Source organism: Silurus aristotelis (genome assembly GCF_946808225.1).
Source record: "Silurus aristotelis genome assembly, chromosome: 24".
Taxonomy (NCBI): domain Eukaryota; kingdom Metazoa; phylum Chordata; class Actinopteri; order Siluriformes; family Siluridae; genus Silurus; species Silurus aristotelis.
The window spans coordinates 5,154,284-5,169,265 of NC_139597.1; the positions used below are offsets into that span (position 1 = coordinate 5,154,284).

Consider the following 14,982-nt stretch of genomic DNA (forward strand, 5'->3'; position numbering starts at 1 on the left):
GATCAATTTTAAGAGTTTTTCATTGTTGTGTGAAAAGTCATTTCTATACAAGATAAATCAGATTTTCCCCCCTCGTGATTATTACTAAACAGGCAATGAATAATTGGATTGGGATTGAAAACTAGACAGACTCGGACAGTTTTGATTAATTCCTGTCATGTGTTATTTTTTTTGTACGTATGTGTGTTTGGACAGAGATCCGCTCTCAGCTGTTGGAGCAGCAGAAATGTCTGGAGCAGCAGACGGAGATGAGAGTGCAGCTTCTCCAGGACCTGCAGGATTTCTTCCGAAAGAAGTCGGAGATTGAGAGCGAGTACTCGCGCAACCTGGAGAAGTTGGCCGAGCGCTTCATGGCCAAGACGCGCAGCACCAAGGACCACCAGCAGTACAAGTGAGCCGAGCTGACAAACGTGGGGATACAATTACCAAGAAATCAGCACAATTTTACACTTCATTAATCATTTTCTTCTATATATAGTTTTGAAAACTGTGTATATGCTGTCCTATCTATAGATATGTTTCTTTTGCATGTATTCTAATCAGAAAAAAGTTCTATCGATATCAAACACTTGATCAGAGTGTTTTTTTTATTACACTTTTAGACAGAATGACTGTATTATAGTATTGTATTGTTTCTGCTAATTTGCTCTCTGTAGGAACATTTAAATCTTCTCTGATATTATATAAAATATCGATAAATTCGAACCAAAACCTGATTTCTTTTCTTTTTTGGTTGTTTTCACCACATCTGAAATCTTTTATCTTATTCACTTGATTGTTTTTTTTTTTGTTTTGGTGGAAGAGCTTTAATAAGGACTACACAGATCATCACAAATAGAAGAGCAGCTTACTTACTACTTGTCTGCTTATTCCCCCCAAAAAACAGAACTGCCAGAGAGATACTAAGAGATAACTGCTTCTCCATCCTTTATGTATTCTGCTCCTGTCATTGTATATATGTGTGTGTGTGTGTGTGTGTGTGTGTGTGTGTGTGTGTGTGTGTGTGTGTGTGTGTGTGTGTGTGTGTGTGTGTGTGTGTGTGTGTGTGTGTGTGTGTGTGTGAGTGATCTCATTAATGCAGATTGCATTCTGCAGCAAAAAGAATGAAACCATAGAAAAAGAAAAGGCAGTGTAAAAGAGACAAAAAGGACCCCCTTTCTCTCCCTCTCTCACTTTCTCCTTTTCTTTGCATGAATGCGTGTCTCTCCACAAACCGCACAGCTTCGCTTGTGTGTATTGCACTGCCGTCCTTCAGGTCCTCACAGGGCTATTCTGCTGAATGTCTGCTCAGAGATTCCTGCATTAATATCACTGCCTGATTTTTCCCCACCAACAAAGCTGTACAGACATCGCCATTTGCAAATGATCATAGCTCATAAATATTATACCTCCAAAAATGTACATTAACTAATAATAATATTAACCAATTAACAAATAATAGTAATAATAATTACTGTGGTTCTTTATCTGTCTGACACTTGTCTGCCAATTTTATACAATCTGGGCCTCTATAAATATTGGTACAATAATTTTGAAATGTAAAAAAACCACTAAACAACATCTGTATGGATAAATTTTGTAGACACCTGCCATAGGATTTGTATGTGCTTTTCGAACATCAGATTCCACATTTAGTTCCTATTTGCTGTCACAACAAGATCCACTCTTTTGGGAAGATGCTCGAGGAGTTTATAGAGTGTGCTTGTGGAAATCTGAGCTCGTTTAGACACGAGCGTTAGTAAAGTCAAAAACACAGGAAGTGGTAGCTCAGTGGTTAAGACATTGGATCGATTGGTTGTGAGTTCTAATCCCTTGAGTAAGGTTCATAAACTTCAGCTCAGTTGTATAAGGGCGTCTGCCAAATGCAATCAATAACAGTTGCCATTAAATGTAAATATAGGTACTGCTGTAGGTGAGGTGAGGATGCCTGACATCACAGCATTCCAATTCATTTTAAGATGTTCATTAATATTGAGTTCAGAGCTTTATAGCAGGTGACTCAAGATCTTCCATTTCAGCCCTTGGAAACTGTATTTAAATGGAGCTGGCTTTGTGCACAAGGGTATTGTTATGCATTACTTGAAGTGAATGGAAATTTTAATGCTACTGCATCCAAAGATGCACATAATACTGTCTATATCGTTCTTAATTAAAGAACTGCCTCATAAAAAGTTGTTACCATAGTAACATGCAGTCACAATTCCATACAGATTGAGACAATAATTATAAATAGTTCCTAATGACCTTTCTGAGCGTGTTTATTAAAAGCAGTTCAAATAAATGTAATCTTATGGTACTAATTTATCTCTGTGTATGATTTAGAGGAAAGTTCTAGCTCTATATATAATATTACTAAAGAACATGAACTGGGTTTTTTATTTATTTATATTATTCTAGTCAGTTTTGCACTGCAAACATCAATAACAGCTCTGCTCTCATGTGTCATGTATGTGAATCATGTATTTATTAGCACAACTAAAGATTTGAATTGTGGCTTAGTTAATAAAACATTTTTATTACAGTCATAGTTTGCACACACAGCCCAGGGATCATATTCCTCTGACTGCTAAAGTAAGATATTTAATTGTTGAATTGTCCACATGAGGAATGTTTCCAGTGGTTTCTTGAGGTACTTTACTGAGGATCATGCTTATGGTTTTACTGGGATACATTTCCTCAACTTCCTGTAATGCTTGCATGGAATTTAGTGAAATCCTGGAGAAGGGAGATGTGATTATTTTAAAGCAGGGTTCTGTAGTCAGCTGTAGTACAGAAGCCCATTAAAAGCTGTACATTTCCTGAGGACATGCTCGAAAAAGCTTCATTAGTGGCCTTTGGAAGAGCAGAAAGTCGTAAGCATAAAAGCGGCATCAGAAAATAGCAAACCCGGAGGCCACCCAGTCAGTGCTAAAGGACTGTTGTTGTGATTTCTACAAAAAAATATATTTTCCTTTATAGAACAAGTCATATAGAGGACTTTTCCTCAACAAATACCATTGACTGGTAATTTCCTCAACATCTACTAGATATTAATTTATCAAAGATAGGAAAATATTTGTCAATGGGATTGGAGCTTAATTCAGCAAATCCTTTCCCACTTCCTCACACTCTACTGTGTTTTTTTTTATGTTTGCTGCAGGAAGGACCAAAACCTGCTGTCACCTGTAAACTGCTGGTACCTGCTTCTAAACCAAGTGCGCAGAGAAAGCAAGGATCATGCCACACTCAGCGACCTCTACCTCAACAACGTCATTACGCGCCTCTCGCACGTCAGCGAGGACAACACACGCCTGCTCAAGAAAGTGAGAATACAAAAAGAAGTTACACAAAAGCAGTTGTATTTTGGGTTCTTGGTTTGGTGGTTTGGAAAGGGATGGATGAATGGATAGATGGATGGGTGATTGAATGGGGGAATGAATTTTTATTAAAGGTATGGATGGACTAATGGATAATAAATTCATTTTCAGATGTATGTATAGATGCATGTATTATTTAATTAATTAATTTTTTTCTTAAATGATTGAATGGATGAGTGGATTGATTATTTGACTTTTTATATTATTTTAATGAATGGATAATTTCATGTCATAATATGTGGATCATTAAATGGTTGGAGTTTAAACAAATGGATTCATTAATGAAAGAATAAAAGATTGACAAATAGAATATATGATGGCTGAATAGATAGATAAATGAATTACTGATTGAATGTACTAACTGGATGAATCAAACTGGTGGATGATACCAGATGATTGAGTGAATGAATTGGATTATTGAAAAATTATATTGATGGGTGGATAAATATTAAAATAAAGGAGTGGGGATTATGGATTTTCTTTTGGGCTGTTTGATGAACAGATGGATAAGATTGCTGCCTCAGTAAGTTATTAGATGGATGGATTATTGTACAATCGAATGGATTAGTAAATAAATTAAGTGGATAAATTGTTAGATTTTTGATTGAGAGATTACAGTTGGACTACAGGTTGAATAGTGGATAAATAAATGAATAGACTGCTGAATGGGTGGATGGGTTTGGATGTTACTTAAAGCAGCAGAGACAAAGCAGTTGGAAGTTTATATAAAAGAGAAATTGTGCAATATTTCCTATTTCGAGAGGATCGCTACTATACCTAATGTGATTTCTCGGGAGGTTTTATTGGTGTGTAGTTGCACTGGGTTCTGTATATCACTTCATTTACATGGACAATATATGATTTTCAGAAAATGGTCCTTTTAAGCTATTTTCATTCCCTTTATTTTCTTTTGACCGAGCTGAGGTATTAGTTTGCTTTTCTCTGTGAGTGTGAAAAGAGCTCTTTGGCAAAATATTTGAATCTTAGTACATGGATACTGATTGTGAAATACCCGATGGATACTGAGGTTTCTAGATAAGGAGAAGATGGAGAAAAAAAACTGCACTGTGTTTTGAAAACCTTAAAGCTGGTTTAAATGTCTTGCAGATTAATTTAACCATGTGGGTTGTCATTAACAAAGGGGAGGGGCTACACTCTTTCTTTCTTTCTTTCTTTCTTTCTTTCTTTCTTTCTTTCTTTCTTTCTTTCTTTCTTTCTTTCTTTCTTTCTTTCTTTCCTTCCTTCCTTAAAATTTATTTATTTAAATAGTGGTGTGATCTTATATGCCTTTCTATTTGAATGATACATCGTCTGCTTTTTTCATCGGAATCATGACACCAAGCCCGAATGAACTTGACGGATAAAAAGTAATAGGATGGCATTTTGTTCCCCAAATGGCTTTTGATCTTCCCACTCTGTTCACATCAGCTGTCTCAGATGGCGTTTTATTGCTTTAGATATGAGCTTGACCCAAACCTTAGGCCTTTTGTATGATCTATTTCTTTCTCTCTTTTCTAGAGTAAAGAGATCACTTTCCAGTTGCAGGAGGACCTGATGAAGATTCTTAATGAACTCTATACGGTGAGGATATTTTCCTATGTGTCCCAAGCCTCTCATCATTCTTTCATTCTCAGTTTATTCTGTCGCTTTCGCTCGCCTCTAACCACATACCCTGCCTTTTTTTTGTTTTTTTTGTTTTTTATCATTTCTCCGATACACAACCCGCCCGCCCCATCACTGGCCTCCTATCCTCCACACCTCAGCTCCTGCAATCTCATCAATCTTTCATTTGTTCATTCTGTCATTTCATACTTCTGTCACACTGCCAAGGCATAGGTTTGTTTTCAGGACATAAATGTAATAGTAGAAAATGATGGAAGCTCTAGAAGGAAATTGGTTGTCATTTTATCGTTGTTGTACGGATTGAACTTTAATTTGTGCGTAATTAAACAGTATCTAAAAACACATCAGACAAAGATTTTACCACCGATCGTTTTCACAGATGGACAGACACACACTCAGTCTCTGGTTCTCCCTCTCTCACACCTACACACACCGAGCTGTGAGACACTGTGTACATGTATGGCATTCTGCGCTGTTCTTTCAGGGCGCATGTGCACTCGAGAGCTTCTGCACGTCCTCGTTAAAATCCTTTACAACTTAATCACGAGGCTTGTAGCTGAGCTAAGCAGTGGTCATTTACATATGGCAACAATTACTCAAATTCTCCCTCTTTCGCATACACGTACATGTGCTCACACTCTACACACACACACACACACACACACACACACGGCATCCATTAAGCACACAGATGGGGCACAGTGTATTTTGTCGTATCTACCTGATTATCCCAACGTGGGCATGTGAAAACACTACGGATGTAGGGAAGACTGACTTCCTTTTTAAATATTACTTCTCTAGTCATTCACAGATGTGAATAAACAACTGCAGTATGGATAATTAAAAAAGGTTTCTCAGGCTGCTTAGCGTTAGGTGTAGATTTGGCGTGATTTTATGCGGTGTTCAGGACAGCTGGGAACTCTGGATTTTCTATATTTTCCACTTTAGAGCATTCATGTGGCTTTAGTGGTGCAAAGTTGGGAAGAGACTTTGGCACACACACTCACAAACCAGATAACACTTGTTACAGTATTAGCACAAAGGGAAAAAATGAAAACCGGGACAAAATTTGATAAACAATACAAAAGACGTTGGGTGAAATTCTGAAAGATTTCAGATAAAATTCTGATCTTCGGCTAGGAAAATAACAAAGAAGACTCCTACTTAACTTGGATGTAAGGTTAAAAAAAATACACTTACCTTACACCTTTGTAGCTTGAAAGCACATAGGTCAAAAATGATGCAGCTCTGAATTCCAACTCCTTAATTCCCACTTTATAGTTATCTAGTTATGTAGTCAGGATTTCAGCAGGTTGGCTAAGAGTGGGACATGGTGGCCAACTGGGGATTCTCTGAGGACCTGACCATCATAATTCTAACATCTACATTATTTTTTTTAAAGGCATAAAACATACCGCATTTTCTCTTGGCCTTGATTTTGGGCGTCACCTTGTTTAAACTGGCATCGTGGAATTCCCAGAGAAACGGAGCTCCTGAGAAACTGTTCAAATTTCGAGTTAAAGGGACAATAAAATAGATTTTTCTTTGCTGAGGTCAGGAAATGACCCAATTCCCATTTAGTCACAAACGCAATATTATAGGCCAAAACGTTCAATGACATTCAACAGATTGTGTCACTTTCCTCATCATTGTCAAAACCAGTAGAAAGTCATTTCAAACGATTTCAAATTTAGTCATACTTTGAGTCCAGGAAAACAAAATCATAATGGTTAGAAAACAGACTCTAAATTTAGTAAGACCTAAATATTAAAAAAGCCTTAATATTTCAGTGTTAAGTGTTGTCCTGATGGTTTGGCAACATCTATGCAGGTGATGAAAACCTACCACATGTACCACAGCGAGACTCTGAGCTCGGAGAACAAGCTGAAGGAAGCTGAGCGGCAGGGCGAAAGGCAGGGCCGAGGTGGAGAAGTGTTCAGCCTGCGCAACGAGGAGCGCCATCAGCGCCGCAATGCCACCCGCAAGATCCAGAAGATGAAGGAGAAGGTATGGGAGTTAAGACAGCATCCTGACATTTGTTATGGTGTTCGTCTGGGGTTCTCACACCTTTTCGGCTTGCAAGCTTCTTTTAAAATGCCCAAGTCAAAATGATCTACCTACATGATTAAATCCTAAATATATACACCGATCAGGCATAACATTGTGAGCAGTGAAGTGAATAACACTGATTATCTCTTCATCAGGGCATCTGTTAGTGGGTGAGATATACTGTATAAGACAGTAAGTGTGAATTTTGTCCTCACAGTTGATGTGTTAGAAGCAGGAAAAATGGGCAAGCGTAAGGATTTAAGGGAGTTTGACGAGGGCCAAATTGTGGGATGTTCCTGGTCTGCAGTGCTTAGTATCTATCAAAAGTGGCCCAAGGAAGGAACAGTGGTGAACCGGCGACAGGGTAGTGGCTCCAGCAGACGAGCTTCTGTAGCTCAAATTGCTGAAGAAGTTAAAGCTGTTAATGCTCGACTGGCGTACCTTGCAATGAAACCTTAGAACTCAATACAATTTAATACATTTATAGTCACTACCTTTCTTTGATGATTTGCACCGAATAGAGTCAGACAGGGTTGCATTGTCCGGCAGTAGTTGCCGGTAGCCATCCTCAAGCAGACTTCCAAATGATAATCAGTCATGGTGGAACAGTATTTGCACCTAATAATCTTCATTTGGGAAAAGGCTGACTTACATAAATGAGTGGAGTCACTGGGCTCGCTGTAGTTTTGCGGTATCTTGAGTGCATTTGACTGGGCATGCGTGGTGACCAGTGTGTTAGAAGAGAAAATATCTCAGACTGGTTGCTCTGTATTTCAATCAAGTGGCAAATGCCATAGTGAGGATAGCTGGTAGACTAACATCTAAAGTTTTTTTGGAATAGCACGCAATCTACCCCTGGTGTTGGGTGTTTCTATGTAATTGAATACCTGTGCCAGTGTTAATGTTGCTAGTAAAGCTTTAGTGAATTTCCTAAAGCTGGGTGAGCCTCATACTTTCATTTTGTTCTCTTTTTCATTAGTGGAATGTGGGTCCTGATGAAGGGGTTTAATTAGAGCATCTTTTACCAATTACTGTACTGAACCTTTCAGCTGAGCCAAGCTAAAGCTTGCTTTAATATAAGCATATTACTTTATAACTCCCACTCGTCTGATTTTCTTTTTTTCCTTTCCTCTATATTTTTTCCTGTTTTTCTCACCTCTGTTCCTCACCAGCGGCAGGCCAAGTACTCTGAGAATAAGCTGAAGGTTATGAAAGCTCGAAACGAATATCTGTTGACTCTGGAAGCTGCCAACGCTGCTCTGTTTAAGTACTACATCCAGGACCTTTCCCACTTGATTGACGTGAGTATCAAAACAGTGCTGATTCGTTTCGCGAGAACGTGTCACGTGCTAAGCGTAGCACGTCTGCAATACCGGTCTTTCTGCTGTTATCACCTCGCTAAGCATTCAAAAATTATAGTCTTGATTAATGCTCGTAATTTGCACTTAAGTGAATATAAATATATATATATATATATATACACACAGACAAAAACATCCTTTTTTTTTTTTTTTTTTTTACAGTCATTTGCAGGTTTATTGGCACCCTCGTTTGTATAACACTGCTTTCGAATTGTTCAGAACAGAACTAAGTCTTCATTGTAGTACATTGTAGAGGATGTTGGACCGCTCCAGTGTCTTAGATTCACACACACTGTTTTAAACACACGTACAATTATTATACCCAGTGGTGGGCAAAGTACACAAACCATTTACTTGAGCAAAAGTAGAAATTTACACTAGTTAAAATATTACTCTAGTAAAAATGCTATCTTTAAACGTTCACTTGAGTAAAAGTACAAAAGTATTTGCCTTTAAATGTATCCAAAGTACTATAATTTATTACAGCTGTAATGTCCTGTTATAATTTTTGTCACAAGACTCACAAGACTGTGAAAAGACTTTGTCACTCTTAACACACCAATCTATTAATAGAATGATATTAACGAGGCAAACACTGATTGTCTTTTTATTTTTTGGTGTATTATAGAATCTGACAATACTGAGATTGTTGTAGCAGCCTAGAATCCTGAGAGGAAATGTCCACCTGGAAAGTTACATTGCTTCACTATTGATTCTTTCATTTCAGCGTAAGGCACAGAGAGCTGGAGCAGAAAGCAAATTCCCACCTATGCGTTGCTGAAATAAATGCAGCGAAATGTGCTAAAATGCGCAAAAATAAACATGCAAAATCCTCGCATAGGTGTTCTGGTACTACGAGCCTCGTCATCCCCTTTTTGTTTTTCCCCCTACATTCGAGTGAACAGCAGGCTCGGCCTGGTCAGCAATGTTTGCCTCAGAACACTGCAGCATCTTTTCGACCTTCACTGAGGTCGTCTTCACTCACCGTTGGAGCCGATAAAGACAGCAGGAGAACCTGTGTGTGTGTGTGTGTGTGTGTGTGTGTGTGTGTGTGCGTGTGCGTGTGCGCGCGCGTGTGTGCCAATGAGAAAGCGTGAAGCATTGATTAGAGCAGCTTTGAATTAACCTTAAAGGGCTCGAGTCGGTCGGAGAAACGCTTTGAATTAACCACTCGGCTCGTCTGCCTGTAGAGATAATCAACCTTCTGCTGTGTAGAAAAAACGTTTATCTACGGGCTGCTTTCTGAAAACGTCGGGTGACAATTCAGTCCTCAGACACAAGTCTGATATATTCACACCAGACATGAGACATAACTGAAACGTCAGCATAAGCAGCGTATGACTCGATGCTACCAGTGATGTAGTTTTCCTGTTTATTTTGTTGTGGGTTTGGAGGAAGCAATCACAAGGTCAACAGAAAAAGGGGGCATGGCCATCATGTTATTATAACACTATTTACGATAAAAGCATGCTCATAGGACAGCTAACACATCTGTCAATCTTCTCCTATCATTAAAGTGAATTAAAATAATTATTTTGAGATTTGATAGAATTTTACACCACAGCAAATCTGATTGGTCAGAAAGCATGTGTAAATTCATGCTTGTAGAGACAAAGTATCGGTTTATACATCATGATGCAGGGAAACTGAAATTTTGGAACTAGGAGTACCCTGGGACATCGCAATTATTTGGAACCAGTGCGAGGTCGTTTAAAACCCCTCACTATTAAGTATAATGGAGCAGTCGAGTGTTAAACAACTACTTTTTTTTTTAAGGCTGAACGAATTTATTTGAAATTAGTTTTAATAATTAATTGATAATCTTACAAAATATTTATTAAGTATTTTGGGTACATTGCTTTTTAGTATGTACATCTTTCCTCCCAGTTTTTTAAGATCTCTTGGACTTGGTCTTATGTTTTAATTTTATGCACGTGTCACCCAGGAATTTCATTTATTCAAAATCTGGCAATAATACAGGCATTGGCTTTCTTGTACACTTTCTTGAATAATATGGATGTCTCCGTCTTCATAGCGATAAGCTTATCGGTTCACACCATCAAACTAATTAAACTGGTTTTCAAACCCTAAAAAATAGAAGGATCTGTTTTTAGATTTCAGTCAAAACTAGAAAATTTGGGGATGATTTTTGACACAATCTTAACAATCAACTCTTTGCAAGACTGTGCACAATGTTATCTTTTTCCATTCCTGAAAAATGTATAAATACCTGTGTTTATTCACACATCGACTACAGTAAAGCTTTGCTTGTTGAGGTTTTAAAATTTACCTTAAACAAATTGCAGGTTGTTCAAAATTCAGCTGCTAGGATTCTGACAAAGCCCAGGTCTGATGAACATATTTCTCTAGTTTTGGAGTCATTGCATTGGCTTCCTGTCAGATTCTGGATTGATTTACAAATTCCAATGCTTATTTATAAGGCCCTACATCAGGGGTCTCCAATCTTTTCCAGAAAGGGCCAGTGTGGGTGCAGGTTTTCATTACAACCAATCAATGGTCACACCTGATAGTCATTGAAAATGTAGATCATTAGATTTGAACAGGTAGAATTTGGTGTGGACTTGCTTGGTTGGAATGAAAACCTGCACCCACACTGGCCCTTTCTGGAAAAGATTGGAGACCCCTGCCCTACATGGTATGGCACTTCATTACTTGTCACAACATTTAACTGTTTACACTCCAAGACGTGATCTCCACTTCTCTAATTCTGGTCTTTTAGTCGTTCCTCCTACCTGTATACATTCTATGAGTGATCAGGCTTTTTCCTCCCATGCACCAATCCTCTCCCTATTGAGATTATACAGGCTGAATCTTTAAGTGCTTTTAAAATGCTCTTAAATCCTACATTTTCAGGATAGATTTAAGGTGATTTTTTTATTTTATTTTTGTGATTTAAATATTAATATAATTATACTAATTTTGTAACTCACCAAGGCCATCTGCAAAATCTCATACATGTAAATGTACTTGTTTTAACACTTTACTTGTTTCTATAGTAACCATTAATTCACAGGGACTTGGTGCTCCATGTTGTCTATAATCTTCAATCTAATGTATGTGATTTATTCAAAGTTTTAATATACCAATAAAATAATACTATGTCAAAAGAGTTGAAATGAAACATTGTGTGTGTGTGTGTGTGTGTGTGTGTGTGTGTGTGTGTGTTTTGTAGTGCTGTGACCTGGGCTACCACTCCAGCCTGAGCCGAGCATTGCGCACCTACCTGTCAGCCGAGTACAGCCTGGAGACGTCTCGTCATGAGGGTCTGGACATCCTGGAGGGGGCAGTAGAAAGTCTGGACCCCCGCAGTGATCGCCAGCGCTTTATGGAGACTCACCCCACTGCGTTCACACCACCGGCACGCTTTGCCTTCCAGCCTCATATGGGGGACCAGGTCAGACGCCACCTAGTGTCTATCACATGACTTACAATTTACTGCAGCCTGTTCAAGCATACGAATGATTTACGTGTATAATGATTACAGGATGTAGTGTATAGTGGATTTGTGGTGTGTTTGTGTGTTTGCCATTTGTATAAAAATGTACGTGCATGTATGTGTGTCTATTATGCATACATTTGTGTGCTTGTATAATTAGGTTTGTGTGTTTGTGTACGTGCGTGTTGGCAGGTGAGTCAGATCACGGCGATGCCGCAGGTGCAGGCTGAACTTCTCCTCCGCTATCAGCAGCTCCAGTCTCGTCTTTCCACACTGAAGATTGAGAACGAGGAGGTGAGAAACAAACACACACATGCACACACACACACACACACACACACCAACACACACTCTTAGGAAACAAGCACCTTAGCAGCTGCACTGCCACTGAGAATAAAGAATTACATGTGATAGACAGACTATTTTTCATTTCTTGCGCACACACACACACAAACACATCTCTCTCTCTCTCTCTCTCTCTCTCTCTCTCTCTCTCTCTCTCTCTCTCTCTCTCTCTCTCTCTCTCTCTCTTCCATTTATCCATTTATTTATTAATGTATTTATCTCTCAAACACTGATACACATGCACATGCACATACACACACACACACACAACTGCATGCCTTTCTCTCTCACTGTTGGAGAGGAGGGTTGTTTATTACGGGTTGCTGGCAGACCAGCTGTTTCCTGCAGTCCTTGCTGTGTAAAAGGGCAGAACCAAAGTGCTGAGAGAGGCTTAATTTGTGCAATAAGGTTCTCCTGCTCAGCACACACACCCACACACCCACACACACACACACACACACACACACGAACACACACACACACACACACTCTCTCTCTCTCTTTTTGTGTATTGAACTCCATCTGGAATACCCACACAGTATAAACAAATTCTCAAATCTGTAATCATGAGAGTTTATAAGACATGTATCTTCTTTCACTTTGTAATGAACCAATCAGGAAGTCTTTGAATGTGCCATGTTTTTGGTGCCATCCAAATATCAAGACTGTTGTCTCTACACAAAAAACATCTACCATGCAGCAGTTGTGTTGGGGAAGGGTGAATGGCCAGCTCCTGGGGTCTGTTGTAACTCATATAACCACTCTGTGAAATCATGTTGAGCAGAAAAGCAACATTTCTTACAAAAGGCTCAAGTTAGATTCTTGACAGTTTCCAGCAGATCTCAATAGTAATATATAGAAGGTTGTAGCTTAGTGGTTAGGGCATTGGACTCCGGATCAGAAGGTCATAGGTGCAAATCCTTGAGCAAGGATTTTAATCCTCAACTGCTTTGTAAGTCGCTCTGGATATGGGCGTCTGCTAAATGCCATAAATGTAAATGGGACTCGGTGAAGGGGAACATGACTCACTGACTCTTGTTCTTTACTGTGTGATGGAAAAATAATAGTCTTTTGTTCATGTTACATGCACTGACAGTGACATAACATTTGTTAACTGCCACTGTTCAATGTGCTTGAGGAGATGATGGGCAGATTAGAAATGTTCAATACAAAATTCTGTCTTTCCTACATTGATTTCTTTGTTCATAAATATGCACCTGATTGTTTCTGAGGAGGCATTGGAGCTCGAACAACCATAATCATTCAGAATGCTATTAATGCTATAGAATCCTTTGTAAAAATAATGCCTTGTGGAGTGTAATACCTGTGACATCACCTGTTATAATGTCTTGTTGGAGGGAAATTCTATCAAAGTGTTGAGAAAACCGGAAACACAGTGTAAACCAGTGGTTCCAAACAGTCACTGACTTGTTTAAACATATTTTCTTTTATGAATATGTATTAAATAATTCCCAATAGTATATTCTGTCCATTCCATAGCTTTTCTCTCTGTTGCACTGCTCTAGGAATGTATGTTTGTTTTGAGTTTCTATCCAGTCATATTTCAGCCATCATTTGTTGCGAGGGTCAAAGAAATCTTCCTTGAGGACTTCAAAATAAACACTTAAGGCTCCTGTAGTGTAAAGTACATAAACATAAAGCTGTTGCTTTAATCAGATTTCGAGTTGGTGACACCGGGGCTATCTAGCAGGCATACAGTAACGTCAGCATTTTTATGTCCTGTGATTGGATGGTCAGAGAGGGCACTAAAAAGAGATTGTAAACCGCACAATCTGAACTATATTCATGTAGACTTAGTAGCTGTTTTTTTTGTTGTTTTTTTTATTCCACAATGGCTGGCAGAGTAGAAGATATTGATTTTTTCACATATATACTTACAAGGACATTCACCACAATTTGCCTTCAATTTAAATCCCCATAAAAACTATAATCCCTGGAGTTTCCAAGGTCATAAATGAAGTTAATATTGATACTTCTGCTAGAGATGGTGCATGCTGGCAGTGCAGCTGTGGCTGAAGTGAAAGGAGACTTGTTAAATTGTGTTCATTGTGTTTCTTGCTTTAGTAATGACATTCATTCTCACTGCATGAGATACCTGTCTGTGATGCAGTGCTTTGTTATACTGCGTTTCTCTACAGTATTGATAGTTTCTATAGCTGTGGTGTCATATTGATAGTATTACGAGGTGGATTGATTCAGGTAGGAGACCACTGAAAGCCTGGGTGTAAAATGCATAGTAGCATGCAGTAAACATTGCATGCTGAAAAGCAAATCCTTAACTGCGTCATAGCTTTAAAAAAAAAAAAAAGCATTTTCAGTGTTATTTATTTTTATCAGTGGACTGCAATTGTACCACAGCAAAATGCTGTCCAATCACAACTAAGCCACACTTAAAGGCATGGCTATAGTTATGTAAGGACAGAAGAACTAGGAGTCTTAATTTTCCAGGAGGCGTTGGTATGTATGATGGTTTATGACATCCCGAACTTGTCACCACTTACAAACAACCCAATGCATTTTCTAATCTTTCTTATATGCATTGCCTTCCATAGGTGAAGAAAACATCAGAGGCCACCCTGAGCACCATCCAAGACATGCTGAACATGGAGGACTATGATGTGTCTGAGAGTTTCCAGCACAGCCGCTCCACTGAGTCAGTCAAATCCAGTGTGTCCGACACCTACCTCAGCAAACCCAGCCTGGCCAAGAGACGAGCCAATCAGCAGGAGACCGAGCTCTTCTACTTCACTGTACGAGTCTCTTTCACGTC

At 38.8% G+C, this 14,982-nt stretch overlaps 1 protein-coding gene across 1 annotated transcript in view; it reads left to right on the forward strand.

The window, feature by feature from the left end:
* Positions 1-14,982, forward strand: part of srgap1b (SLIT-ROBO Rho GTPase activating protein 1b) — a 46,963-nt gene that overhangs the window by 18,222 nt on the left and 13,759 nt on the right. The window contains exons 2-9 of the mRNA XM_083528950.1: positions 196-391; positions 3,140-3,302; positions 4,875-4,937; positions 6,810-6,986; positions 8,201-8,329; positions 11,583-11,804; positions 12,039-12,140; positions 14,765-14,962. Of these exons, the coding sequence (XP_083385076.1) occupies positions 196-391; positions 3,140-3,302; positions 4,875-4,937; positions 6,810-6,986; positions 8,201-8,329; positions 11,583-11,804; positions 12,039-12,140; positions 14,765-14,962 (1,250 nt within the window). The remainder of the gene's footprint in view (positions 1-195; positions 392-3,139; positions 3,303-4,874; positions 4,938-6,809; positions 6,987-8,200; positions 8,330-11,582; positions 11,805-12,038; positions 12,141-14,764; positions 14,963-14,982) is intronic.